The sequence below is a fragment of the Coffea eugenioides genome, chromosome 7 (genome assembly GCF_003713205.1).
Source record: "Coffea eugenioides isolate CCC68of chromosome 7, Ceug_1.0, whole genome shotgun sequence".
Lineage (NCBI taxonomy): Eukaryota > Viridiplantae > Streptophyta > Magnoliopsida > Gentianales > Rubiaceae > Coffea > Coffea eugenioides.
In genome coordinates, this window is record NC_040041.1 from 11,507,812 (window position 1) to 11,535,595 (window position 27,784).

The 27,784-nt window shown below is 35.8% G+C and overlaps 4 protein-coding genes across 4 annotated transcripts; 3 read left to right on the plus strand and 1 right to left on the minus strand.

The window, feature by feature from the left end:
* The first annotated feature begins 34 nt into the window (after positions 1–34).
* LOC113778301 (protein BOLA2) lies at positions 35–3,356 on the plus strand. The gene is made up of 3 exons (XM_027323660.1): positions 35–234; positions 2,768–2,790; positions 2,871–3,356. The coding sequence occupies exons 1-3, from the start codon at positions 172–174 to the stop codon at positions 3,064–3,066; spliced, it is 282 nt and encodes a 93-aa protein (XP_027179461.1). The 5' UTR covers positions 35–171; the 3' UTR covers positions 3,067–3,356.
* A 611-nt stretch (positions 3,357–3,967) lies between these two features.
* On the plus strand, positions 3,968–6,338 carry LOC113777390 (probable plastid-lipid-associated protein 7, chloroplastic). Its single transcript, XM_027322427.1, has 7 exons — positions 3,968–4,357; positions 4,481–4,596; positions 4,699–4,821; positions 5,374–5,472; positions 5,765–5,809; positions 5,945–6,018; positions 6,142–6,338. Exons 1-7 carry the CDS (start codon positions 4,090–4,092, stop codon positions 6,209–6,211), a joined length of 795 nt encoding a protein of 264 aa, XP_027178228.1. The 5' UTR covers positions 3,968–4,089; the 3' UTR covers positions 6,212–6,338.
* Positions 6,339–9,408: 3,070 nt separating this feature from the next.
* Positions 9,409–11,733, minus strand: LOC113778056 (pre-mRNA-splicing factor ISY1 homolog). The gene is made up of 2 exons (XM_027323310.1): positions 11,089–11,733; positions 9,409–10,060 (listed from the first exon to the last, which is right to left on the minus strand). The coding sequence occupies exons 1-2, from the start codon at positions 11,550–11,552 to the stop codon at positions 9,622–9,624; spliced, it is 903 nt and encodes a 300-aa protein (XP_027179111.1). The 5' UTR covers positions 11,553–11,733; the 3' UTR covers positions 9,409–9,621.
* Positions 11,734–20,098: 8,365 nt separating this feature from the next.
* LOC113777678 (carbamoyl-phosphate synthase small chain, chloroplastic) lies at positions 20,099–26,458 on the plus strand. Its single transcript, XM_027322838.1, has 11 exons — positions 20,099–20,443; positions 20,817–20,949; positions 22,918–23,006; positions 23,110–23,170; positions 23,275–23,342; positions 23,486–23,614; positions 23,743–23,852; positions 23,939–24,286; positions 24,622–24,787; positions 25,937–26,017; positions 26,318–26,458. Exons 1-10 carry the CDS (start codon positions 20,320–20,322, stop codon positions 25,984–25,986), a joined length of 1,278 nt encoding a protein of 425 aa, XP_027178639.1. The 5' UTR covers positions 20,099–20,319; the 3' UTR covers positions 25,987–26,017; positions 26,318–26,458.
* The last annotated feature ends 1,326 nt before the right edge of the window (positions 26,459–27,784 follow it).

Sequence of the window (27,784 nt, forward strand, 5' to 3'; positions counted from 1 at the left end):
TTGAGTCTTTCTATATTCTTTACGTTATGTTTTCCATCTTTTGGACTTTTTTCCCTGCCTTAGGCCCTTAGCCGGTTGCGCTATATACCCTTAAAAAAAGAAAGAAGAAGTAGGCACTGTAGTAAATATTAAGCTAAAGCTTATTATTGACACTTGACAGAGAAGACGAAGATGGGGGTCACGAAAGAGCAGGTTGAATCTTCCCTCAAATCCAAACTCAGCCCTTCTCATCTTGTAAGCCTCTCCGTTTATATCTCTATTTTATTTATGTTATACTGTATTTGCATGCATCTGTTTATATGCCTGTCCAAGTTTCAATCTTTTTTTAGTTAACATGTATTAAATTTCATCATCGCGTAGTGTAATTTTTTTTTGTTGTAAATGGTTATTGCTTAAATGGGGTTTTTTGCCTTATTGATAGAATGTTAATAGAGTATTTCAGGCAAGCATCCAAAAGGGTTTTTAGTTTTGATGCTTTAATCTTGAAAAGGGGAGAGAGATTTGGAAGCTGATTTTTAAATGAGTTTTTAGTTTGATTAAAAGGGCATGTTGATTTGTGCAATTTTCTCTTTGGTTTAATCGAGTTTGATTCGTGGTATATTAGGATGCAATTTAATATGATTGTTAAAGGATAGGTGGTGCTGATTATTATTCCACTATGCAATCAATTACAGAAGGATGTAGCTCTGTTCTTGCATAATCGTGTTTAATACGAGGTTCATTTTGCTTGGATCCAAGTTTGGTAAATGTGTTAGCCGGTCTTTCATATCTTTGGCCCTTCTTCTTGAAGTGTAATTGTATTTTTCTGTTTATATTGTAAATGGTTCATCATGCTGTAAATGGTTATGCTTAAATGGGGTTTTTTGCTTATTGATAGAATGTTAATAGAGTATTTCAGGCAAGCATCCAAAAGGGTTTTTAGTTTTGATGCTTTAATCTTGAAAAGGGGAGAGAGATTTGGAACTGGTTGGTCTTTGGGCTGATTTTTAAATGAGTTTTTAGTTTGATTAAAAGGGCATGTTGATTTGTGCAATTTTCTCTTTGGTTTAATCGAGTTTGATTCGTGGTATGAGAAATTAGGATGCAATTTAATATGATTGTTAAAGGATAGGTGGTGCTGATTATCGAACTATTCCACTAACTTTTTGCAATCAATTACAGAAGGATGTAGCTCTGTTCTTGCATACGTTTCTTATCGTGTTTAATACGAGGTTCATTTTGCTTGGATATAGTGGTAAATGTGTAAGGAGCCGGTCTTTCATATGTTGTGAAAAACTCTCAAATCATAGCTTGGCAATTGTTTCTGAAGAACTTTCTGAAAAGGTATTTTGTTCAGCACATTAGTGCTTTAGGACCAGTGATGTGGGGATTAGGGTGACATTCTCAGTTTTTATCCATTCATCATAAATGGATTTGGTTGACTAAGTGGATTTGGTTGACTGAAAAACCTGAATGCATGTGAATTGGTCACCAGTTGCAGTGCAGTGGATTTGTGGATTTTGAATTGTGATCTCTCTAATCTTGTGATCTAGCTAAGTCCTTTTTAGCACAACAAAAGCTTGTAAAACCAAAAAGATTAACTTGACTGGTAAGAAAATGTGTATAAACAACAATAGAAAGATGAAACTTCTCCAACTCATCACTGCACTATCTAATGCTGCTCTATCATCTTTGTCCCCTTCTTCTTAGATAAAACTGATGAGGGGAAAATATGTGGTTCTTAGAACTTGTCTTTGACTCCAATGGGAGACATATGGTTGAGGTGTGGATGAAGCACTTGAATTTTAACTGTTCTATTGAGGGGATGGATGAATGAAGTTTGGATAATCAGGTTCACTTGAATAGGATTTGACTAATACAGAATTAGACAAAGAAAATAACTAGAAAAGATCCTGAAGTTATATAACTTCGACGCATGATATTTGATAACCCTTTGTAGTGTATAGCTCCATTCTGAACCAGGCTATTTCTTGTCATTAGCATCTGAAGCTGAATTCATTGCAAAGCATGGGATTTTGAGGCTTTCTTTATGATTTAGTTATTTGATGTCTCCCTCACTCTCACATGAGTGCCAAGTAAATGGGATGCTGCCAAAATGCCAGTAGCCCTTGAAAGATGTTAAATTTTCTGGTCATATATTTTAAGAAAGGTGATAAAGAAATTTTCAATAAAAGCTACAAGACTTTTATGAATTTCATTTCCAATTCCCAAGTCACGCTTTACTGCATATATGTGCTCCTTGATGCCCAAATTCTGATATTTAGGGGTATTTGACTTATCCTTTGGACCACCATTTCATGCTGCCTACTGGAACTTTCAGATTTGTTACTTAAATAGGTCACAATTAGCTCTTACTTTTTTTTTCTTGGTTGCTACAGTTCTGTGTTTATCCTGATCTTTATGGTTTTAAATTGTGGGAGTCCAGTTTTAAGCCACTCCAGCAGTTAAGGTTTTGCTTATTTTGACCATTTTTATCACCTTAACCATGGAATGGCCATCATGAGTAATAGTGCATGTCTGCTGAAATAAATATTTATTCTTGGCTAGGCTTCTTCACTACAAACACAATTTCCCATGCATTTCCTAATAAAAGGGCTAAGTTGGTAAGAGTTGCCGTGTTCAAGCACACAAAGCATGATTCTCTCCCATTGTCTAGTTAAAAACTTCATTTAGTAGCTTTGTTTGTTCTTTTTTTCACCTTTCTTCTTTGCCTAGATGTGAATTATGTTGTATCTCTAACTCAATTTGTCTGACAATTTAATTTCAGGAAGTAGTTGATGTCTCTGGTGGGTAAGTTTCTTTCTTTTGAAAAATTTCATGAGATATGTTTATGAATTAGTTATTCAGTGACAAAATTGTTTATTCATCAGATGTGGTGCGAAGTTTACCGTTGAGATTGTGTCTGAACAATTTGAAGGGAAAAGGCTACTCGAGAGGCACAGAATGGTGAATGCTGCATTGTCTGAGGAGTTGAAGGAAATTCATGCTCTCTCTATAACAAAAGCTCTCGCTCCAAATCAGTGGGAACAGCAGCAAGAATCTGAAAAATCTCAAGCAGCAGTTTGAAGTTTGCTCCTCACGGCATTTGCCAGCTAGAAAAAACTGATGTCTCGTGTGTTACACTACAGCTTTTTTCGTGAAAAAGACTGCACCTTTAGATCCTTCTTACAAATCTCAGCATGATGCTACTCAATTTAAATCTTGAATACCGTTTGTGATTTTGGTAGTAAATCCTCTAGCAGTGATAAAGCTTTGTTTGATCAGAATAGACTTGGCTTAGTGCATAAATTTAACAGTCTGGTCTTGAATTATGACGAAGACGTGAATGGATTCAATGAGAGGTGACTGGTGATGATCATCTCTTGGCTTGCATTAATTGATGGTCTGGATTTTCTCCTTATCAGAATATGGAGTCTAATAGGAAATTAGCAGTTGCAACTTGTGTAGCATTTTCAATTAGGATTAATCTTTACTACACTGGCAATTAGAATTAATCTTTCCTACACTGGCAGTGTATATACTATACACTGTCAGTTTTGGATTGAATTTGAAATTCAACTTTTGCACATAAATTATGAATTTTGATGGTGATAGTGTATATACTATCAGTGTATATAAAATTTATCCTTTTATCAATTTAGAGTCAGAAGTTCAAAAAAATTATCAATTCTCAAATTCGCCACCTTAAAAGTCATAGTATAATCAGCCAAAGGTCCATTTGAGTTTCGAAATTTCTTTTCCTTAAGAACGCAACTTCAAATGCAGAGGTATGAAAATCAGCCTGATCAAGAGGTACATTGGTGTGGGCTGTGGCGTGCATGAAATCCAACTACCCAAGTACATGTTGTACAAAAGCCTTCAAAGCCCGTGAAAAACTTGTCCATCAAAATAAGGGTCAGGATTTTCTAATGGTACAGTCTGAAAGTAATAGTCCTCAAATTTTGAGCAGATGGATAGAAAAGTCAGAGTTGGGACGGTGGCACACCGTGCAAGATAAAACTCTCCTGCCAAAGGTTCTACTTCCTCAAACCATCCAGTGTCTCAAAAGGTTCGGGAAGCTAAAACGAAGATTCAAACTGATTTGGAGCAATGGCCACAAAGCTTATCCACCCTCCAAAATCTGCTCCAAATTTGTTTCATCCAATAGCAAGCAGTGCCGTAAAGATAATGAGAGCTCACAAAGCTCTCTCAGCCACTCACTCAAGTCACAAAAACTGCAGTAGATTTAGTGAATATCCCTTTGGACTAAGAACCATTGTTTCAACCAAAGCTACTGAAAAAAGTTTTGGAGTTGAAGTTCAGGATGAGAAGCAGACAATTCAGCAAACTAAACAATCCCTTTATGATGCACTGCAAGGTATGCTCTCCTGTTTTGAGACTTCTAGTTGAATCTTGAAATCCCTTAGTTGTCGATTGTTTTCTTCGCTGCGTTGCCTACCTTCTGAAATGAATGTACGGGAATTTAAACATGTCACTCAAGGCATCAACAGAGGGATTTTCGGAGTTTCATCGGAAAAGAAAGCCGAGATTACAAGACTGATAGAGCTGCTGGAGTCTCAAAATCCAAGTCCAGAACCAACTGTGAATATAGAGAAGGTGAGGTCTGTACTAGTTGGAATCATGTAGGAATCGCACTTGTTGCTGGTCTAACTTTGTATTCAAGAATCTTAAGTTGGTGATATTGTCATCGTTTGGAAGATGGGAGGAACTTGGAAGCTTGTTTACAGCACCATCACCATCCTGGGGTCAAAAAGAACCAAACTAGGATTGAGAGACTTCATTAGCTTGGGAGATTTCTTCCAGGACATTGATACAGTTGAGGTATATCTACACTATTTATCAGTAAGAACTTTTTTTTCATTTTTAAACTATATCAATTAATTGAACTACGAGAAGAGGAATACCTTGATCAAATGCAAGATAATCCAACTTGTTGAGGGGTTGCCTTAATCGCTAGGTAACGTTTTGTTCATCTATTCCTGTTTTTGGTGGTTCATTAGTTTATTTCTTAAAGGTAAGGCTGTCAACATGCATCGCCCGTATGTTTATGCAAGCGCTCAAAAACCAAAACGATAAACCAAATAAGCTTTTGTCAGACCCATAATATCTTTGGCCTTTGAACTTGTACTGCTGGTCTTTGAGCCAGAAATAGTGCGATGAGGAAATCATGTTCGTAAATTGTCCATCAATAGAATTATCCAGTTCTGGGCTTGTATCAAATTTTCACTCATCTTCCATAAAATTATATAGACCAGAAACAAGTACAATTCATCTTTTAGCCTCCAATACTGTTCAGTATTGCTCAGGCAGTCGGGCTTATTCTCTCACTTTAGAATCTTATTAAACTCTTTCATCTTCTGGTTGCAAATGGAGGGGAAAGCAGTCAATGTGATTGAGTTCAGCGCTAAAGGTCTCAATTTGTTCCGGGGGCAGCTAAAAGTTGAAGCAACTTTCAAGATTGCTTCTAAATCAGTTAAGCTTTCGTTCTGCTCTTCTGGCTGCTTTGTACTGCTGAAACGTTCATTTTCTTGAAGCCTCATTTTAGATCTTGAAATTTCGTTTACTGACAAAATGCTAACCAGTTCTCCATGAATTCAAGTAATTAGCTCTTGTGATTGTTGTTTATAAATCATTTTTGGACTTGCTTTTATTTCCCAAAAATAAATAAAATAAAATAAAATCCTTTTCCATAGTGAATTGCAGGCCTTCAATCAGGAACTTTGCATTAAAGATGCTAACCACATTTATTATGTTTTGCTCACAGAGGGTTGATATACGGTATGAAAATTCTACAATCACTCCTGAACAGGTAAATGTAGTTCTAGACCACCATTAAATTCAAAAGACCGAGCAGTAAAGAAATGCTGTTACTTGAATCTGCCTTTCAACCCGAAACTGTACTTACCATGGATGACTTATCAGTGGCTTATTTTCCATGCAACAGCTGATGAATCTATTTCAGAAAAACTACGATCTTCTTCTCAGCATTTTCAACCCAGAAGGCTGGTTGAATATAACGTATCCTTTCATATTGGATTCAATAGAAATAAAGATAAAATATTTCTTTTTTGGGTTCTGTAATATTTTGCAAATGAGGAAAAACCATATGCTAAAATGCTTCATCCTTGACTGTTTTACTAGATATGTAGATGATAATTTAAGAATAGGAAGGGATGACAAGGGCAATATCTTTGTATTAGAGAGATCATGAAAAGGGCAGTCTAAGTATCAAGAATTCTTGGATTAACCTCCATGTAACCAATTTATATTTTTTTTCCCACAGAATGGAGTGATTTTACTGTTAAAATATCAAAGCAGTTACAAATGATTAAAAAGTATTGTAGCTTTAGCAGAAAGGATTGACTTAAACAGCTACCTTTTCTCACCATCCGTCAACCCTGTTGTCACAATCTGTGGCAAGATATAAACAGATGTCTAATGCGACAAATTTCAATCTAATCACCTGAAAACTCTTTAAAGCTAAAGGATCAGTGCAATGGAGATGCTTTCAGATCCTTCCGTTGTTTTTGCCTAAAAAGGGCATAGATAACAATTCCTTTAGAACAACAGAAATACAAATTATGCTGGCTATTCTTTTAATTGCCTGTCGATAATCGACAAGGTGAAAGAGAGAAGGAAGAAAAAGAAATATTTAGTTTTGTGCACATCATTAGTGTACTAAACACTGTACATGCTGTGTGCTTGCCCCTTCTCGTCTTCTTTCTGATGACTAATGAGCACTGACTCCAGTCTTTCGTGTAATTGATATATGAAAATATCAAGACACTAATAGACTGTTGGACCAAAGTGAACGGTTTGTAGACCCAATTAGATAAGAACAGAGGAGCTCCTAAAAAGTTCTTGAACCAAAATAAAAGGAGGGACTGGCCAACAAATTCTCACTGCCTTGGGCATTTTGAAGCGACTATCAGTTTTATCTCTTGCCTTGAATTAGATTGTTAAAAGACAGCACAGCAGCAGCAAAAATGCAAGATTCAGTTCTTCTTAGGTATCTAAAGATCAATATTGGATCGCTAGAGTTCTCGGGCACCATACAGAGATTGCAAGAGTTCCTTTCCAATGAAAAATGCCCAAAGATGAAGCACGACCGCAACTCATATAAGAATCAGTCCAAAGCTGGTTTCATTTTTAAGGTAAGGCATTGAGAACCACTTTCTTTTGTCCACAGTGAGATTGAATTCTTATCTTTATCTGGTATACATAGTCTAAGATTAAAATTCTGCAACCTCCTCCCCCTTAATGTTGGATGAAGCTATTGTCTCAAAAAATAAAATCCCAAAACCCAAATCCCACCAGTTTTTACCGCCAGCATTTCATTTGCACCCTCATTCGTCTCAATTTCCCTCTCTCTTATGTATTCCAACTCACTGTTCTCTGACTTCTCTCATGAACACAGGAACTAACAAATAATTCCAGACATACACAACACAAATAATATCTCCTCTCCAGCCCAAATTTCCTAAGCCTATCACATCCACAGAGCACAAAGACTAAAAGTTCATTCAATCAAATCTGGACCATAAAAATATAGCACATGAACAACCATACCAGGCACCATTGTCAACTGCTTCCACATCAAATTCGAGGTGGTGATGTAACTGAACCCAGGAAGAACCCACAGATGGGAACGGCGGGGGGGAGGCAAAGGCCTGATGAGTGACAGGCAGGGAGCTCGCATGAAGGTAGGAGACAGGAATAAAGGTTTCAAGCCAAGAAGTAACTTGTGGGTTTGAAGATGCTGCTTCTCTAACTTGTCTGCATGCCAAGGATTGTGTTTTTGTATGAACCCTCTGAGTATGCTCGAAAGAGAAGATCAACAGAATATAATGGAGAGAAGAGGGAGGGAGGGGGAGAGAGAGAACGTAAAGTAAGGTGGTTGGCTGTTAGGGAGATCGAGGATGGAGGAGCTGGTAACAGTATGAGGCTTGGAGGAATTAGTCGTGGTGGTAATCCTGGTGGACAAGGCAATGGGAGGTGCAGTTGAGTTTTGGGTTTTTCAGTGTTTGAGAAAATTGATTGTTGAAGTGGCCAAATTTACAATAGGAAAGATGATAGATAATTGAAAAACAAAAAGAAAGGTACTAAACAATTTTGCTAAAAACTAAAAGAAAGGTACTAAACAATTTTGCAAACTAATAAGGGTGGTTGTAGATCTTCTTAGTTTTTTCGAATCAATCATAAGCTTTGCATTGGTCTCTATAAGAACCTCTGCCCTTGCAACAAGGGAGGAAAAAAAGGCAAAAGATCAATGAGATAAACAGTGAAAAAATATTATCATGTGGTTAGTTGTTCACTCTAAGCTTATATGCAAATATTATCATGTGAAAAAACATGAAGACTGGAGAGGAGGTAAGGATCCTCAATCTGGATTCAAGGAAAACAATATCATGGACAGATTCCAACAGCAAACCAATATACAGATTCAGGACAAGCTGTTGTTAAGTTACACTTGAATGTTACAGGTTACCTCAATTTGGTCAGGATACAATGTTTACCTGTAAACACCTCGAGCTACCAAACAGCTTAAAAACAGCGAAATTCTTGGGACCAAAAAACCAAAGTAATGCCATAACATTACCAAAAAAAAAAAGGAACCCATAAACGCAAGTACATGGAGTAGAAAAAAATTGGAACTATGCTTAGGATATTGGCAAGTAAAGCATCTACGCATTGCAAAAACATTCAGGTTCCCCAGAATAAAACTAGATGCTTGAGAAGTTTGTACTTCACTATTGGGAGACCATCCCCCCATGCTTCTCTTACTCTATTAAGAATCAAATTCAAATGCCGTGGCGGTGATGAACTGATTACCTTGCAGTTGTATTATTTTAACCAATCATCAGGCTCAGTTCTCGGACCTTTTGACATAGCAACAGTTTTTACATAGCAAATAATTTCTTTTGTTTGTTATCGAGCCAAACTTAGAGCTATTTTAAGGAAAGGAACAGCCATTTAAAAAAAATGGGGAACAGCCACGAATTTCAAAATCTTGAAAAAAAGAAATGAAACTTGATGGAAAGCAGCAGTTGGATAAACTTCATATTGAATTTTCCTACCAGGTTACTCATAGTAAAACCAATTTAGATGTCTTACACTTTACAAATTCTAAGTTGGGAAAAAAAAGGCAGTTAAAAATGCTTATGAAGCCACACTCCTACCACTTCCAAACCAGAGCAGCTAAATAAATTTCATATATTTAGCCAAGACAGACAAATCTTATTATGCCAAATTAACAATTAACATTAATCCTTTTTTGCAAGCTTTCTAAAATGTCAAATAAACCAAATATATATGCTGCTATCTCATTGTCAAACCCCTCTCAACAACTTATAACATGAAAAATTCCTCCTCTAATACAGCAAGCATGGTATTATTAGAAGGCTCATATGACTCCAACAAGAGAAGATAAAGAACCAACCCCAAATCAAGGGAACTCTTGTTACATATATCATTTCTGATGTACTATAACAAGTTAAGATTGCAGTGATAACAAGAATCCATGAGCTACTAAGATTTGCTATACCAATCCTTTACAAAATGTTGCCTCGGAGAGAGAGCAGCTAACTATGTTAAAGGAAGAGGCATGGCAAAACATACCATCTACCGTTGAATATTAAGCATAGCCTTTGCTTCACTCTGCTCCTCGACTAAATCATCACTTGCATACTTACTCAAGAGCTCCATCTTCTTCTTTTCTAGCACCATTCTCTCAATCATCTTGTCATCCGGTAATGGCACATGTACCACAAATTCCTTCTCCTTCTCTTTTTCCTCTCTTTCCCTCTCCATCCTCCTTTCCTCCTCAATTACATCTTCCACCTCCTCATACAAGATCTTAGATGCCAACCCAGCTTCTGCAACTTCCCCGCTCTTTACTCCTCTCCTCGCTTCCTTCTTTTTCTCTAAATCTGCATTCCAATCTGCCAAGGCCGCAGCCCTCATCTTCTCCTCTGCTGGCCCCTCTAACTTCTCCAAAATCCCATCCTCATCATCCCTATACCCATAATAACTTGCATCAATCCTCTTGTAAATGTCATACCTGCAAAAGGTTAATACTCATCATCAGCCACAAAAAAAAAAAAATCCACAAACACAAAAGAAAACCAGATATTTCAATCCTGTTGCTTAAGAAATCCAAGCTGTAAAGAACAATATAATCAACAAACACATATGCTCAGCCTAGGAATATACAGATCCGATATGCACGTTCTCAGGCACATATATTTTACAAATCATATGGATAATGAACAACATATACATGATAATAATAAATGAAAACTTAAATTAAGTTGGACAATCAAATAAGGAAACTTTCAAGTCAACAATACATGAAACATCTCTTCTTTATAGCGGAAAGTCTGCTGAATTTACAGACTTTCCAAACTCAACAAATAATTCTTCCAAACCCCATTGAGTCATAATTCACCAAGGAAAAAAGAAGGCCAAATCATCATTCCGTTCATGTGAAAACATTAGGTCTGTAAAGAAATTTCAACATGTTTTGTTAATTATGAAAAAATTTATGCACTTCCCAACTTACCATCTAGCAACTCAAAAGCTTCTGATTTTTCCATCTTAACATAACATATCGATTTTTCCCATGCTATCTAGGTTCAATTACACAGTTCCGCTAATCCTATTTTGCTTCAATTAAAATTGAATGTCCCTCTCAGCAACATACCAAAAAATAAAATAAAATAAAAAGCACATATAAGCTTATGTTCACAATTATCCATATCCACACAGCCACCTCATGACCATCTGCATCATCAGACAACAAATAACCAGACACGCAGGTATGTTCCCACACAATTCATCATTCACTAACAGACTAGTGATTGCTCAAGGACTAGCCCAGTAACAAAAGTAACCCTTCAACTGGTTTTCAACTTTGATCTAGGCCTTCTACTAGTTACTCGAATATATTTGATTGCTCAAACTAACTCTCTGAGTACAATTTGATCCAAAAATTTGAGCTTCAAAGAAGTTTGTTAACATTTTTCCCGCACAACTGCATGTAACTAGAATAAAACCAAAAGAAGAAAACAAAACCTCGATATTTTTTACCTCGTTCGCCTTTTACGCAACTCAGGTGGCTTCTCAAACAACTCCCTAACACCAGGTAGCTTCTTTGCTGCCCCAAAATACCTATATCCAGGGCCACGTCCACCAGGGTTCGGAACATCAACGATATTCCCATCTAAATCCGTCATCTTTGCCGAATTCTTTATGTAATTTGGTCCACCAAGCTCAATTATCCTTCGTTCCCAATGCCCTTTTTCTCTAATCAACTTATTAATCTCATCATTAAGGTCCCTCAACCTATGTTCCCCTAACCCTTCGTTCTGAATCTCCGCGACCTTCCGCCCAATTTCCCGCATAATTTGCTGCCTCCATTTATCTGCTTCGGCTAAATCCCGGCACTCTGAGGCTAGAAATGGACGCCGTTCCTTGGGCTTCTTCTTCTCATCGGCTTTCATTGCTATGAACCTGTTTAGCATCGATTGAGCTTTCTCTTCGTTTCTCGCCATGGTTGCTGCTGAATTGGTGGTCCTGCTGCTAGGGTTTCTAGGGTTTTAGGGTTTCAAATTGGAGACAAATTTTGTGGCTTCTTCCGGACTTGCTATTGAAGTGATTCACTGATTTATTTGCTTTTGGATTAGTTTGGTTTAGGATTTCCGAAACTAACAGATGACGTCGTCCAATCGGCAACTTTTGTAGTACTGCTTCAAGTCAATTCAGGGGGAATCGATTTTTCATAAGTTGTAGTACTCCACTATTAGCAATCGACTTATTTGTGATAATTATAGATCCACCCCCCACACTGTTGGAAATTACGACAACGGATGTTATGTTTGTAATAGAATTAATTAAGATTATTTAGGGTTTCAAATATGGCTAGTCAAGACTGTCAAGTCATTTTGGTTTAATTGAGCTTAGATTCATAGATGGAACCAGGGTTCTAGTTTAGAGGGAGGTGAATGATCGTACATATTTTGGTGAGAAAATTTATAGCAAATAATGAAGTTTGGGGTAAGATCAATCAGGTAAACCACAATGATAGCGTTTGAAAGAGAGTCAATGAGTGAAAGCATAATAATAGAGTTTAGATAAATTCTCTGTGTCATTTTTTTTACTAGTACTATTCTGTGTTTTAATCCAATAAGGAAGTTGAAACTATTATTCAAACTTGTTTATTAATTTTCACAAGTTTGAAATTATGTTCAAATTTGGTTTGTTTGTAAATTGAGTCAAAATGTGAACGAACTTCTATCGAGTTAGCATTTTAAATTATTTGCACACAAATTTACAAGTTTAATGCTAATTGAGCCAAATTTGAAATTAAATTGAACACAAAATTTTGCTCATGTTTAGTTTGATTAGTTTAGTGAACCAAATCCATTGAAACTCTTATAAGTCCAAACTCTTATAGTTTGATTTATCTTCCAATCCTTAATTCAAGTCAATTTAACATAAATAGATTGTAATTATAAACAAATCTTTCTTATCCCGTCTTTGTTTCCTTTTATATAATTTCCTTATTAATATGTTGTACTAATCTTATATAGATTAGAAATTATTTGTTAAAGGAAATTTGTAAAGGAAAAATTATAAGGAACAAAAAATAACTTTAAATAAATATTTGAGGGGGAGGTAATAAAATGCTGGTGAAAAATCCTAAATACCTAATGCAATTTTGCAAAGTGTTTCAAGGAGCGGTTGCCTTGCCCGTCCCTCCTTAATTTCTCCCTGGATAGGTTTTAATTTAGAGTTCAAAGTCAAATCTTAATTTGAGCGCTAAAGAGAATTTGAATAGCAACTATATTACATTTTCAAGTAAATCAAATTGACACCTTACCAAAACAAGTACTTGGTGATGGGAATTGATTAGAGAATGTTTTTGAACAAGCTTGCTGCTAAGTAATGCATGAATGGACAAAACACTTGTTTAAAGAACCATATGTGCTTACTTGGTCGTAATTACCAACAAAAATGATGGAATGTTTATATATCTAACCACAAGTTCATGAAAAATGTATTTGATGCCTTATACATATTAACCGTAACACTATGACTGTATTAAAAATGAAAAATGTACTAAATAATTCATATTATTGAGTTCAATTGAGGTTACTAGCCTTCAAAGTGAATTAAGTATTTTATATTCAAGATTTGTTTTATAAACCTCAAATCTCCCTTCTCTTCCATCTCTCACTTCTTATCTGATCAATGTTTCTGAGTATTGGCAACTTAAAGACACTTAGGGTCTGTTTGGTTGGAAGTAAAATGTTTTCCTTGGGAAAATATTTTCCGTGGAAGTAATTTTCCATGAAAATCATTTCCCTTTCATCATTTTCAGGTGTTTGGTTAGCTTATTAAAAATATTTTCTTACTTCATTTTTCTGGTGTTTGTTTAACTTTTGAAATATTTTCACTTTTATCTCTATCTTTACTTTCTACACATTATAACTACATACTTCTTCCCATGCAAAATAAGAAAATTTATCTCATTGTTTAACTTTAAAAAATCTTGGGGAAATGTATATATGAACAAAAAATATCTCCTTAAGAAATAAACAAATTGCTGGCCATTTAGTATCAAATATCAATCACATGCAATGCTTATTGTGACATATATCTTGCACTCTCACTGCTGAAAGTTTCTCTAGAAAAAAATGTCCCTATTATACATAATTAATTACTAACATAGGATGAGCAGGATGGGGTTTTTTTTTTATTTTGAATATACAAGGGGGAGGGTTGGGTTAGGTTGGGTGGTACGGGGGAGGGAGTGTAAGGAAGAGGTCTTGGGTTCGAGTCCTCCTATTTACACAAAAAAAAAAGAACATATTACAAGATGTTTTCAGTAAGTTTGAAATATACTACAGGCGGGATGCATGCATTTCGGAAAACAACTTCAGTAAGTTTGGAAAGGAAGTTGTTTTCCATAAGATGAGTGAAAATATTTTACATAGGAAAATGTTTTCAGTAACTTTTGTGCAACCAAACACGGGAAATTAGGAAAATATTTTCCTGGAAAACATTTTCACCCGAAACAAACGGACCCTTAATGAAAATTCTTGTTATTTTCTTTATACAAACTTAAAAGAATCGGCTAAAATTTCAACATCATATTACTAAAAACTTTAATGTTAGACTAAAAATAGAATATCTCTCACAAGTTTAGCTTATGTTCATTTTTACCTGAATTGTTCTATTTATTTGCCAAATAAAATGAGTATACTAGGTAAGTAATTATCCACAATATACAAAAAGATAAAAGATAAAAAAAAAAAAACCTCAAGAATATAAGTTAAAAGTGTTAGAGGTAGTCTATTAGTAGTCCAAAATCAATCAGAGTTGTTAACGTGACATTGAATTTTAATCAATTTTGTTGTTTTTAGAATTTATAAAAAAGAAAAAAATTGAAAGATTTGGAGAGAAAAAGGAAACGATGGTTGGCATTTGAAGGGGGAAAAAATAAGAGGAGAAGAAGGAGCGAAATAAAAGAAGTTAAAGGGAGTTAGAATGGGGTCAGGAAGTGTGCCTTGGAAAGAATTAATAAGATAGACATTAAGTGAAACTTTACTAATATGGCACGACTAGGTGCACTGAAGGGGTCATCAGAATCACCTTAGCATACATTCTACTCATCAACCTATATAGTAAAAACGCGAATGGATCTGTTAAGAATGGTGGTGGTTGTGCTGATGTGGCTGGGTTTTATTGGCTGGATGGTGGTCGTCAATCACGTGGGGCTCGCGTGCTTTCGCTAGGAGGAGAAGTGCAATTCTTGCTGTTGTCCAAGAGAAGAAAATGAGGGCCTTCGGTTTTGAGAAGAAACCATTTCTCTGTAGTGTATTTCTCTGGTCGGCAGATGACCAGCTGAGCAAGCTTATGGCGGTTGGTGATGGTTTGATTGATGACAGGTGTTGGGTGATGGGCTCAGTGTGGGTTGCTACCAAAACTTGCCTGGTGTGAATGCAATGGTAGTCCTCTGCATTTGAAATCAATTAGTAACCATAGCAAGTTTGGTAGTACTCCATGTGCGTTTTTTTTTTTTTTATTTGTTTCCTTTTGTGCAGGTCTTTGACCACCGGGTAAACTAGCAAAGGGAGAGGTCTCCCTCAATTCCTCAGCTCTTGGCTTTTGCAACAAAGCTGTTGGCTGAAGAGTGGCAGAGCTGGTCAATTCACATCAATCACCTCAATCCGTCAATCCGTTGTACTAGAAGCTTCTTTCTCATGGTTTCCTCCTGTTATTCTCTCTTGAGTTTTCATCTTCCTCTCAAATCCACCGTTTCTCCATTTTTTATTCTGTATACATTTTTTTCCCCTTGATTAAATTTTCTCTCATTCTCTGATAAGTTTCATTTTTTTGTGTCGCAGGTTGAGAGGTCAGACTATCAACTAAACCATGAAGAAATGTAGAGATTGTTCTCTAAAGGTGAACACTTTCTCTGTGAATTTTTTTTTTGCTTTTTTTGTACATTTTCTCCGGATTTTTTCCCTTATATCTCCCTAATAAATCTTTTCTGGCCAAGGTATCTGTTGGATAAATAAGAAAGGAAAAAAGGATGCAATCTTTCTGTGTTCGATGGCCGTTTTCTTTCCCGAGATTTGTTATCAACAGATGTGATTTTCTTAGATCTTCAAAAAATTGAAGATGAACGATTGAAGGCATGTTATTTTCTCTTACTATGTAATCAATTTTGTTCTCTCTAAAGAATGATTTTAGAGCAGATAAACAACACTCGAACACCCAACATTTACTTCTCTTTTTTTTTCCTCTGCTTTTCAGGCACCTGCAAATCTACTCCTTTTTTTTTTCCTGAATGCCTTCTCTATGAGCTAAAGCTCTCAAGAGATTATCAGTAAACTTATTGGTTGATTTTGCTTTCTCTAAATGTTTTTTCCCGTTGCAGTGGAGCTTTCACTGACGCGCTCACTTTGACTAAATCAAACTTGTGCATAGTAATCCAGTGACTTCTAAGGTTTTCTTTTCTATTATTGTGTATATTTTTCTTGGCTGTCATTCTTTATTTTTTTCTTATAGTTTTAGTCTCCAAATATCACTTCATGCTTATTTTTATTTTACTGGTTCTTTTTTATGATTGTGATGGGTCCAGAAAGAGAGAGGGGTCACGAGAAATTACAATTAGTTCATTTTGGTGTTTAATTACTTGTTGATCTTTCCAGTTTCTTCATTTGTTAAAATTGTGAAATTTTTTCACAGAATTTTTGGAAGCCAAAATAACAAAAAAGATGTCAAAATTTGATTTTAGGTGTTATGATACTTTCCCACAAGTCTAGAAGATTGGGGCTATACTGCATTTTATTCTGTGCATATTGGGATATTTGAGGTCTTTTGATCTCTCTCTCATTTGTCTGATTTAATTAGATTTCAGTTGTCAGCCATGTATTTTTCTTTAATTTTGTTATATATGTTTTTTGTTTCCCTAAAGCAAGCCCCTCTGTTTTTTCAAGTGGATGGCTAAAAGTTATATATTTTGTCAACTATTATAAGCTATAAAGGCAAGAAGAAGGCATATACTAATGATGCGGTTCATGCTACGCCACAAGTAATAATGTCTCTTCTTCTCAAAACTAATGGATTTTGAGCAAAGATGTGCTTGTGAAGTTGGTGTAGTCACTGGTAAGGTCCATAGAACTCGAATTTGTGGAGAAAAATGGACCATAGTAGTATAAAAAATACTTAATTTATAATATAGCTTGTAATCTAAACTGTTCAAGAAATAATTACGTGGACTTGTGTTTGTCGATGGATTTAATAAACTTTTGTGGGAACAAGTGCCATGTGTCTTGTTGTTTCATCTTACACAAGATAATTTCCCTGTGGACACACTTGTGAGTATTGCACTTTTCCGTCCTTTTTTTGGTGCAAATTTAACATTTTAAGCACCTTCTTAGGTGTTCCTAATTGCAAAGAGCATTGGATTCAAAAGGGCATATCGTCATCTCAATCTCCACATCATAGACAACCTAAAATTTGAATTAAGCTGTCCCTTGTTCACTCCTGGTAAGATCCTTAATGTGTTGTTGTAGCCTTTGCTAATTTTGTTGCATACTGCTAGGACCAAGAGAGGTTGACTGAACATGAAATGTGAGTTAAGTGTTCCCGAACATTTCAAGATTGTAATGATGTTGGTGTTTCTTCTTCTTGCTCTCAAATTAAATGGTGACATGCTCATTTTTCTCATGTTCTTTGACTAAGAACATGTGAGCAAGGTGCAAATGATGAAGATTTTGTCTACTCAGTACTCCTATTAAGTTTATTCTTCCAGGTGAAATAGATTTTAATATTTCAAGAAGATAAAGTTCTCAATTCTTGTGATTTAATGATAATTAGCTCGTGCCTTCTAGGCTGCCTATAGGTTTATGCTACTTGATTTATTCCCTATATTGGAAAGGCAGTAAATTTTTTGCTTCTTTCATGGATGTATGCTTACTACTGTGTTGAGTAATTGGTGGAATTTTAATATTTATTTGTTATGTCCTATCTGCTGTAATTTAGATAAAAGATCATGTCCTTAATTTTATGTTTCTCAGATATGAATGGAATCTTTCAGATTTGAGTTTGGACTCAAGGCTGGACTTTTTTTTGAATCAAATTGGATTTGTTTTGCTGGTTTTGGTAAAATTTTCTTTTTATTTTCCTTTTGTTTCAATACATGTTGCTAAAATCTAATTGGAGTTCAAATTCTTCTAGAATTTTCACTCCAGAAAACTACATATAGTTTGTTTGATCATACTATTAACATGTTTACAATTACCAGAATGTCATTGAACTGTGTATTTTCAACTTGAAACTACCGCATTCCTGCTGCACCAGCTTTTTCTCTTTTTCCTCTCCCCTTTCCGCCCCCAATAAAAAATTCCCCTGCACCTCCTTGATTTTGTGATATGCTATAAGAAGTCAAATTCTGGATTATATTCCTTGACAAAATATTATTGAAGGTAGTGGGGCTTTAGGTATTGATTCTCCGTCTTTGTGTATAAGTAGGTCTTGGTGTGTGTTCTTCCCTTTCTAATGCTTGCACGGTAATTTGGATTTCTCAGTCAAATTTGTTGGTGATTAAGTAAATTATTACCTGCGTCATATGGATGATCATTGTTTTCTATTTTCTATATCCTTCACCTACATTGGTAGTTTGGTTTGTACACAGTTGGATGGTCGAGGTTGTCAAACTTTTATGCGATTAGTTTCCATTAAATGATAAGCTTTTTTATTGACAAAAGAGGTGAAAGCACTAATGCTCTTAGTCACTGAAGTCACTATGCAGTCTCTCATAGCAAACAAGGAAGATTTTGTTTGATGAATATATGAAGCTGAAGCCTTTTGGTAGAAGAAAACTTTTTAAATTTGTAAGGGATGCCTTGAAATTCAAAGCAATTAGAATACATTTATTTTAGTCTTTTGCTGTTTTTCTGAGATGCATTATTGATTATTCGTTTGAATTTTTATAATTGTCTTTCAAGATCCCCTTGTATTCTAGCTGTATTCTTTTTCTCCTCTGGTTAGCTATGGAGTTATGGCTATACTCTACCCACTTGTAAGTTGCTTCTTCTCACTATTTCTTGATCAATATGTCTTCCTGACGGTGCAATCACAAGCAGTATTCTGTTAACAGTTTTGTTTCTCCTTTTTGTTTGGCTATTTTCTTTTCATTGATGTTTCACCTTATTTTTATTTTTACTGCCTGGTTTTGAAATTGAAACTGTATAGTTTTGGGGGAAAAATGATATTAGTGCCTAAATGTGTATGTATATATATATATATATATGAAGATTGAGAAAAGATTGGTCAAATCATCATGCATTTTTGTTATGTAATTTTCAGCTCATACAAGTGTTCGATAAAATGTCCAAACGAATCGTGCAAGACGGTCCCTCTTGAGTTTTACAAGCATTTGTAATTTGGAACTTCTTTGTGAATTTAGCCGAGGGGTTGTAATGTAGTTTGTTGGTGAGTTTGTAGACTTCGCCTCCAATTGAGAAAAGTAAGTGGGATGTTATGGGTTGTAAGAAGGTTGTGAATAAAAGTTATAGGATGGAAGCGAAGAAGAGTGAAGTATTGTCAATTTTTTTTTACTGTAAGTGGCAGGTCTCGAACTTGTAATCTCTTACTTACATTCCATCTCGCGTACCATCCAATTCATCCCTTCCTCTCTAAGTTTCGTCCATAGTACAAGTAAAGTGTTCACGAACATGTTCGAGTTCAGTTCATTTGAGTTCGAAAAAAGATTGATGGTATAATAAATGAATCAAACTCAAACACAATGCTAGGTTCATTTAATAGTCGAGACGAGCACGAACCTATTCACAAACTATTTGAATAGTTCGTGAACACATATATAATGACAAAGAATAAATGAATATCAATATAAGTATATTTTCAAATATAGGATATATATTTCTTGTTTCATACAAAAAGTAATTATACATGAAGTTAATATTATTCAATTTGTAAAACAAAGAAGCATAATTAAATTTATTCTAAATCATGAATGATTTTTAAAATGCATAATTAAATAGTTTTCAAACTGAAATTGGAGTTAGAGCTCAAGCTCGTATTCGATTCATTTAATTTAACAAACTAACGTCGAATTTGAACTCAAACATATATACAAATTATTGAAGCGAATTTGAGCATCATTTATGGGTCATTTAATATTCGATCAAGGTCGAATAACACTCATATAATATGGGAACATATATTGAACATCATGTAATTAAATTGATTTGACTCGTGGAAAACATATTATACAAGTATAATAAAAGTAAGAAAGTCTGTGAACCTAAAATTAAATGGTAGAGAAACTAAATGGAAAGTAGATGAATGATTGCCTGCTAAGTAGAAAAAGGGAATAAAATTTTTTTGGCTAATTTGGCAAAGAGCAAAATAGTCCCCCTGGGGTATTTGTACTTTTAATTTGCAAAACAGTCCCCGGTGCTGATTTGAATTATTTTAATTACTCATTGCAACCTCTACCCACCACTAGGCATCCACGGGCCACTCACTTTCAAACCGGTGACAAATCGACACTGTTGGGCTGCAACGAAACATCGCATACAGCCCTCCCCATTATTGCTATTGCGGTGGCCCATTGCACGCCACGTCCTTCAAAACCATTGCTTCACCCTTGCTGGAGACATCCGTACTGTGTCCACTATATAACCACTCTCCAAAACCCTCTAATAGTTAAACGAAAACACGTACCGGCACATCCTCTGGTGCATGTTTGTGTCAGGAAGTGATTGATTGAAGGTGTAGCTGATGACGATGGATTGTTCTTTGAGACTAATTCACAATAGCCCTTTATCAACGACTGCTTTTTTACCTAAAAAAGTCAGACTTTTTACCGTCAAATGCTCCTCCTCACAGGGCTTCTCTTCTGTTGGTAGATATTGTTTCTATCCCTTTAATCTTTTGCACAATTTTTTCATATGGGTTGATGTTAGAAATCATATTTATGCTCGGAAATAGGTGGATTTGTTGTTTCAAAATCAGAGCTTTATGAATTTTTATCAGGGTAAATGGTATGTGAATGGGATTTCCTGGATATTGACATTAATTATGTTTTCTATTATCTTTATTTGGGAAAAAGAGGAACATTGGTGGTGGGGCGGGCGAAGGGGATGAGGAGGGAAGACGGGTCTCTGCATATGTTGGTCCTTATATATTGTATCCTGCTCAGGACGCTTTTCCCATGTTGTAGTTTCTTTGCTCCAGTCGAAAAATAGTGATGAAACATTAAGAAAGTGAAATTTCAGGTTTAGCTGAAAGACCTTGGAAGGTAGCAGATGCTCGACTAGTGCTTGAGGACGGTTCAATTTGGAGGGCAAAATCGTTTGGTGCATCAGGAACCCAAGTTGGGGAAGTGGTTTTCAATACATCTTTAACAGGGTAAGATTCTATTTTTCACTAATAGTTCATAGTTCTTGTTTTTCGAAATTTTGAGCAATATACCTCAATGTGCAGGGAACTTGTTTTTAGCGGCGTCCCATTTGTTTATAGAACTAACAGCGCTAGCAATATACCTAATAAGCAACATTTGGCTTCGAAATTTGACTTCCTATCCTACGATGTTTCTCTTGGTTCTGACCTCAGTGATGGAATTAAACTTCCTTTACATGTTTTAAATTTTTTTTTGACACATTCTTGGAATTGCTAAAGATAAGTTTGGAGTTCAATTGGATTACATTTATATTTTACTTTCTTCTGAATGTATGGATTAAGTGACTTCAAATTCTAGGGCAATTTCAGTTATAAAGAACAACCAATTGCAGACATGGTGTGCATCCTTCTTGGAGAATTTTTATTTTGCTATCAATATGTGCAAGCAGTTGCTGCAATTCCGACGTTGTAATAATTATTTGAGAAAAGAGTTCTGAAATAAAATCTGTTAGAAGTTGGATTGAATTTGTATGTGGCAAGACAGTATAAACCATTGTTTCAGAAAGTGAAGTTAGAAAGAAGCCATAACTAAATTTAATTCATAGTTCTTGCTATAACATGACCATTCATTGATGCTATGTTTCATGTTTTGGAGTGCCAGATAATTGGTGTGCACCTTTGAAGTATGCATAATCAAACTCTTTGCTGAAATCCAGAACACCATACATTCCCACCTATGATTTTATGACCATCAAATCTCATTGGAAGGAGAATAGATATAATAGGCGATCTAAAGAATAACATAATAGGATATTAGATCCTTCTGCAAAGTTTGAGGTAACATTCTTAGGTTAAGGGCTATAGAAAGCTAGTAGAAAGAGAAGGTAGATTGTGTTATCTTACAGTTAATTCTATATGGCTAATTGGAATGAATTGTCATCTTCGTATAATGTACTGGTTGAGGAATAAAAATGCACGAAAAATCATCGTTTGATTAATAAGAGTGTAGATGTACCAGCTTCCTGTTATTGAGCATGGTTGGGGACTTGCTTGTAGACACTCTTACAATTAGAGCATTATGGAAAACTACCACTTTGCTTTTGAAAACTTGCACCTTTTGCACTATGAAAAGCAAAAATTCGTCCCAAAAACCTAATATAATTTTCTGATAAAATAACATAATCTAAGTTCATTGAAAATATAATTTTTACTAAAAAGCAGAAAGGAGTATTGGGAGAAGTTGAAAAATGTGAAAAGTTAAAAGGTATTTTCTTGCTGGCCTACTGCGAAGAAAGAATAAGAGATGAATATTGTGATGCTGCCTTAGATTGCAACATAAACATCCAGTGAAAATATAGTACCTTAAATAGTTAAGGAATATGCAGCTTATATGGCTAAAATTGTAGCATGATTATATAGAAATTGTAAAAATGAAGAAATCAACTGATCTGAAATTTGTAAAACTGTCAGTTATGGCAGAACTGTAAAGCAGAGATATGTTGAACCGAATAAACTTTTTTCCTGCTGCCCTGCTGCAAGGGAAGGATTAGAGATGAAAAATGCGATGTCAACTTAGCTTACACACAAACACCTTGTGAAAATATGGTACCTGAAATAGTTATAGGAGATGCACCTTTATGGCTAAAATTGTAAAGCACTTTTAAATTTACAAGAATTGACTTGTCTGAAATTTGTGAAACTGATGACCATATAAAAGAAACTTAAAGAGTTTGTGTTTGATATTAGGTTCTTGATTGAAATGCCTGGATATGGAGGCTGATATTATTGAGCATTTGCAGATCCTTATCAGCTTGGCATCATTCCCTTTTCTGCATTTAGCTTATGTATTCCTTTAAAATAGTCAATTCACTCTAAATGTAGCTTCATATGCTACATCTGTTTCCAAGATAAAAGAAATCTTCGTTTTCAGTCTGACCATTATTTTTATTGAGGTCTATCATTTGTATAATATTGCAGATATCAGGAGATCCTTACAGATCCTAGTTATGCTGGCCAGTTTGTTTTGATGACAAACCCCCATATTGGCAACACTGGCGTGAATTTTGGTGAGTGCATTCTCTGTCTCCCTGTGTTTTGCAATGAGAATTTCTTGTATGTTTCAACAAGGCTTAGAAAGCACCTGGCTTGAGTCTGAGAATCTCCTTGTAGATGATGAAGAATCAGTGCAATGCTTTCTAGCAGGACTAGTAATCAGAAGCTTGAGCATCAGGTAGACTGCACTTCACAACTACGACATTTTAGGCTAGGCTGTTGCTATTCCCTTTCTGGGTTTAAGTATTGTCAAATTGTTTACTTCTTCCAAGCTTTTTCTAGTACCTCGAATTGGAGATGCGCAGAGACACTTAGTGACTATTTGGCAGCGAGGAACATCATGGGCATATGTGGGTAAAACTTCATGTGTTTTTAGTCATCAATTTATTTATTTATTTATTTTTTAGCCACGGCTTTAGTTTTGTCCATGCCTTTCCAAGTTGTGGACTGCTCCAAGTAAATTCTTATTTTTATTGTATCCATGATGTAACAGATGATGTTGACACTCGTGCAATTACTCGGAGATTGAGAGACGATGGTAGCCTTATTGGTGTTTTAAGCACTGAAGAATTGAAATCAGATGAAGAACTCCTAGAAATGTCTCGTACTTGGGACATTGTAGGTGAGTGGTCTATCTAGTTTGAGTATCTTTTACAAAATCTGTGAACTTCTCTAAGATTGTAGTGTTGTTGAATGCCCTTGACTCTAGTTAATAGAGAATTTTATTGGGTTGTGATGCAACTTTTGCAGGTATTGATCTAATAAGTGGTGTCTCCTGTAAAACTCCTTATGAATGGGTTGATCGGACAGGTTCGGAGTGGGATTTCAACTTTAGTGCAAGGAGTAAGGAGAATTTACATGTGAGTATCAAGTGATCTGTTAGGAAACATGAACTCATACTTGCAGTTTGGAGACTAATTCTTTTCTGCTTACTTTGTGGATAAAGGTTGTTGCGTATGATTTTGGTATCAAACATAACATACTTAGGCGCCTAGCATCTTATGGCTGTAAAATCACTGTCGTTCCATCAACATGGCCAGCATCTGATACTTTAAAGATGAAACCAGATGGAGTTCTTTTTAGCAATGGTCCTGGAGATCCATCTGCAGTTCCTTATGCTGTTGATACCGTCAGAGAAATAATTGGAAAAATCCCAGTTTTTGGGATTTGTATGGGCCATCAATTACTTGGTCAAGCACTGGGGGGAAAAACGTTTAAAATGAAGTTTGGTCACCATGGAGGCAATCATCCAGTTCGTAACATCCGGAATGGCAGTGTGGAGATCAGTGCTCAGGTTTGTCTGTTTTACATTTGACTGACCCACAGAAAATAAATGCAATTTTCCTATTTAATACAAGACATACTGCAAATCTTTCAGTAGTCTTGTTTTCCTTGCTGTATGGTCCACGTTTCTTGAAAACCAATGATATACTTGACTTTGGAGCTGAATGGGTGTCAAAGTTAAATGATTTCCAATTTGTAGAGTTTGCATATGTTTCTTCATACATTATGCAAAACCTAAATCGTGCTCATCTTATAATTTTCTTTCATAACCTTGCATGTGGACTATTTACTTTCCTTGTTCTTTTTACAAATGCTTGCAGTTTGACTTCATTCTTGTCTGTGCAGAATCATAATTATGCTGTTGACCCTGCATCATTACCCAGTGGCGTAGAAGTGACGCATGTTAACCTCAATGATGGGAGCTGTGCTGGTCTTGCATTCTCCCAATTGAAGCTTATGTCTCTCCAATACCATCCTGAAGCGTCTCCTGGACCTCATGATTCAGATCCTGGTAATGTCTTTTGTTGCTTTAATTGACGTTGCAGACTTCTAAATGTTGCCAGTTCTCAATTAGAGCACGTTAAGAAGATTCATGGTCTTTTATGTGGATCAAAAAAGACACTTCATTTCAAACATATACGCGTAATATGCATGTTCCCCTGTAATGTACACATATGTTTAGGTACATCCAAAATAAAAGATGCATGGAATTAGGTATATAGTATATGGAAATTGACCCCAGCTGTGGAACATGATTACGATTGATTCTTCATAACAACCATACGGTTCACTTTTCATCTGTATAACTGACTATACTTGAATCATTCTTGAATATTGAAGGTATTATAACGTTGTGCTTCTGATGAAAGAGGTGATATTCTGGAGACTATTTTTGTAATGGTCAAATTGCTGCCATCATTTTGATGGTTTAAGCTATTATGGATCCCATAACATTCAGTTGAATTTATAGGGTACGAAGTATCAGATCCTTGGCTTTTCAATATGCTTAATCCAGTGGCAACATAATCTAAAAGTTTTAAGATATTGGCTTCACCTGAGATATGTAAAAGCTACCACCTTCCTTGTTTTCTTTTTCAATTTCACCCTATCAATCATGGATGGAGCAACTTTGGCAAACTTGCTAGTTTTCTTTTTGAAAACTAAAGATTAAGTGGGGAGGTCAGTGCAGGACTCAGGGAAAATTCTTCAATTCTGATAAGCATCTGGGCTAGATCATGTTTTTTTCCTAAAGTTCAGGTCATAAGAACGTTTCTTAGGGTACTTTCTAATGCACCAAAAGCAAAAAAGTTTCCGTTAGGGTACTTGCAATGCACCAAAAGTCTTAAAAAAAAAAAAGAACAAACTTTTTCCCTGCTAATTTGTCATGAGGTGTTCAACTTGGTTATCTAATCTAATTAACATACGTGAATCAACGTCTTGAATTTGATATCTGCTGGATAATGTTTCTTGATGGAAAAAAATTAATAAAAGAAGTTTGTAATGAGACTCAAATTTCATTACTTCTTATTTCTATCAAATGTACTCCAACAGGCCAAGGGAGTAGCTTTGTGTCAGGCTCTCCTGTTAGTATATGCTGTTGCATGCTTTTATGTAATGTGCTTGTCATCTGATTGTCTTGTAACATATATTATTGCTGCAGTATTTGGGGAATTTATACAACTCATGAAGCAAGAAAAAGTAAAGGCCTGATGCAAATGCTTGATGGCAACAAATTTGTCGGGTAAGCAGCAATATCTTAACGTTTCCTGGATGATGATGAGGCTTGCATTGAAAGTGAGAGCATTCAGCCGCAGCAGTGTTGTAGCTCCAGAGATTGTAGGTCTCCTGCGTGATTTTCCCTTGCAGTTGTCTTGATTCGAGCACCTAAAAGGGAAAATGTTTTCTTCGATCTATTAGCTGTTGTCATATCTAGTTGGTTTAAGTTGTGTTAATGTTCAATATTCAGTCAGCCTACGATTGTCTGGATGGTGTTTCTCTATGTAGGGACAACAACTAATAGAAATTTCTTGCACGTTGCTAGGTTGTTTTCCTGGAGAATGTACCAGACTTCCAGCTAGAGAAACAACGTAAAAGGAAAGTTGGAGATACTTAGTAGTAAATACCCCAATGCCTGAAATTTTTAGTAACAATTAATCATATTCTCTGGATCTTTCCCAATTAATCATATACTTTCTATTACCTTATTGATCATGAAATGTCAAAACAGCTGTAGCAAGAAAGTTGCAGATTCTCACACAACGGATAAACATGTTTCTTTCTTGGTCAAATGATAGTATTACTATGTACAGAGAAATGGCCAACAGCATGAAGCAGGAAAAATGAAAAAAAAAAAAAAAAGGAAAAAGTTCTTAGCATATATATTGCAGCAGCCAGATTCCTGACCAGCAATCTATTTTCCAGTATGCTCCCTCCCAAGCAAGCGCTTCTCGCGCCAAGTTTAAGAACCGACATTCATTTATATTAGTAAACTTGATAAGAGAAGGTTATCTTTACAAAAAAGGAGCAACCGCCCCAATATCATCTTGTGCACTCATTTTGAGCCACATGGGGAAGGCGTTCACCCATTCAACATTTTTTAACCTGTTTCACCATAGAATGGAATTGCCTGACCTATAGACAAAAGAAAAGGTGCAGTGCTGAAACATCCCTCTTAGCTGTTGTTTGTCCTGAAGGAAGGTGGCTGTGCTTGCATCATCCATTGTTCCATTGTTGATCCTATTTACTGCAGCTTGGCAGTCAGATTGCACCTCTGCTCTTCTCCAGCCTGGTTCTTGTGCCTTGCTCAAGGCCATCCTAATCGCTGCTTTCTCCTCCACATATGGTTCTCCTCTTTCCATCCCCAAGCTTTCAGAACTTTTCCATTGCTGTCTCTCGCTGTACCTGCCATTCCAATATTGCAGCATCCGTGTTGATCAAGACCACACCTTCCCTAGGAAGCTTCCATGTTACTGCGTGTACTTTAGAGTAATGCCGATGATTGTGAAGAAGATAACGTGTAAGAATAATATCAGGGCAATAAATCTCCGTCATGTTCGCCTAGATGATGAAACGCTTGACAATTTATGAATGTGAGCGCCTGAAGACAAAAAAGCTGATTAATCTTTGCGGCTTGAAACAACTTCACATCGACGTAACTAATAATTCGCAAGTTTCACAATTACCAGGCCGTGAATTTTCGAATTACAGAGATGACAATCTAAGTACTGAATTGGATGCACCTAATCTTGAAGATGTCAGATTGAGTTCTTTGTTTCGACCATATTCTATGCATTTGTACAGATCTCAAGTTTTGAAGAAGTTACCGGTGGAGAAGACGCATATCCCGGGCACATTTTTTGGTGACTGGGTAGATAAGTTTCCTAATCTGAAGATTCTGGAATTAATGGATTGTTACGGCTTTGAAAGAATCAGTCTGAAAAGCCACTGCCTGGTGTACATGAAAATCATCTACTCTTCAATGTCAAACAGGCTGATGGAAGTCGAGGTT

Bases quoted from the DNA above. Each gene is read 5' to 3' on its own strand.
- LOC113777390 (XM_027322427.1), top strand. From the start codon at position 4,090: ATGGCCACAAAGCTTATCCACCCTCCAAAATCTGCTCCAAATTTGTTT. The intron at 4,358-4,480 runs GTATGCTCTCCT...ATGTCACTCAAG, and splicing joins CCTTTATGATGCACTGCAAG to GCATCAACAGAGGGATTTTC. The intron at 5,810-5,944 runs GTAAATGTAGTT...TCCATGCAACAG, and splicing joins CTACAATCACTCCTGAACAG to CTGATGAATCTATTTCAGAA.
- LOC113778301 (XM_027323660.1), top strand. From the start codon at position 172: ATGGGGGTCACGAAAGAGCAGGTTGAATCTTCCCTCAAATCCAAACTC. The intron at 235-2,767 runs GTAAGCCTCTCC...ATTTAATTTCAG, and splicing joins AACTCAGCCCTTCTCATCTT to GAAGTAGTTGATGTCTCTGG. The intron at 2,791-2,870 runs GTAAGTTTCTTT...TTTATTCATCAG, and splicing joins GTAGTTGATGTCTCTGGTGG to ATGTGGTGCGAAGTTTACCG.
- LOC113777678 (XM_027322838.1), top strand. From the start codon at position 20,320: ATGACGATGGATTGTTCTTTGAGACTAATTCACAATAGCCCTTTATCA. The intron at 20,950-22,917 runs GTAAGATTCTAT...ATAATATTGCAG, and splicing joins TTCAATACATCTTTAACAGG to ATATCAGGAGATCCTTACAG. The intron at 23,853-23,938 runs GTGAGTATCAAG...TTGTGGATAAAG, and splicing joins GGAGTAAGGAGAATTTACAT to GTTGTTGCGTATGATTTTGG.
- LOC113778056 (XM_027323310.1), bottom strand. From the start codon at position 11,552: ATGGCGAGAAACGAAGAGAAAGCTCAATCGATGCTAAACAGGTTCATA. The intron at 10,061-11,088 runs GTAAAAAATATC...AACCTTTTGCAG, and splicing joins TTGCGTAAAAGGCGAACGAG to GTATGACATTTACAAGAGGA.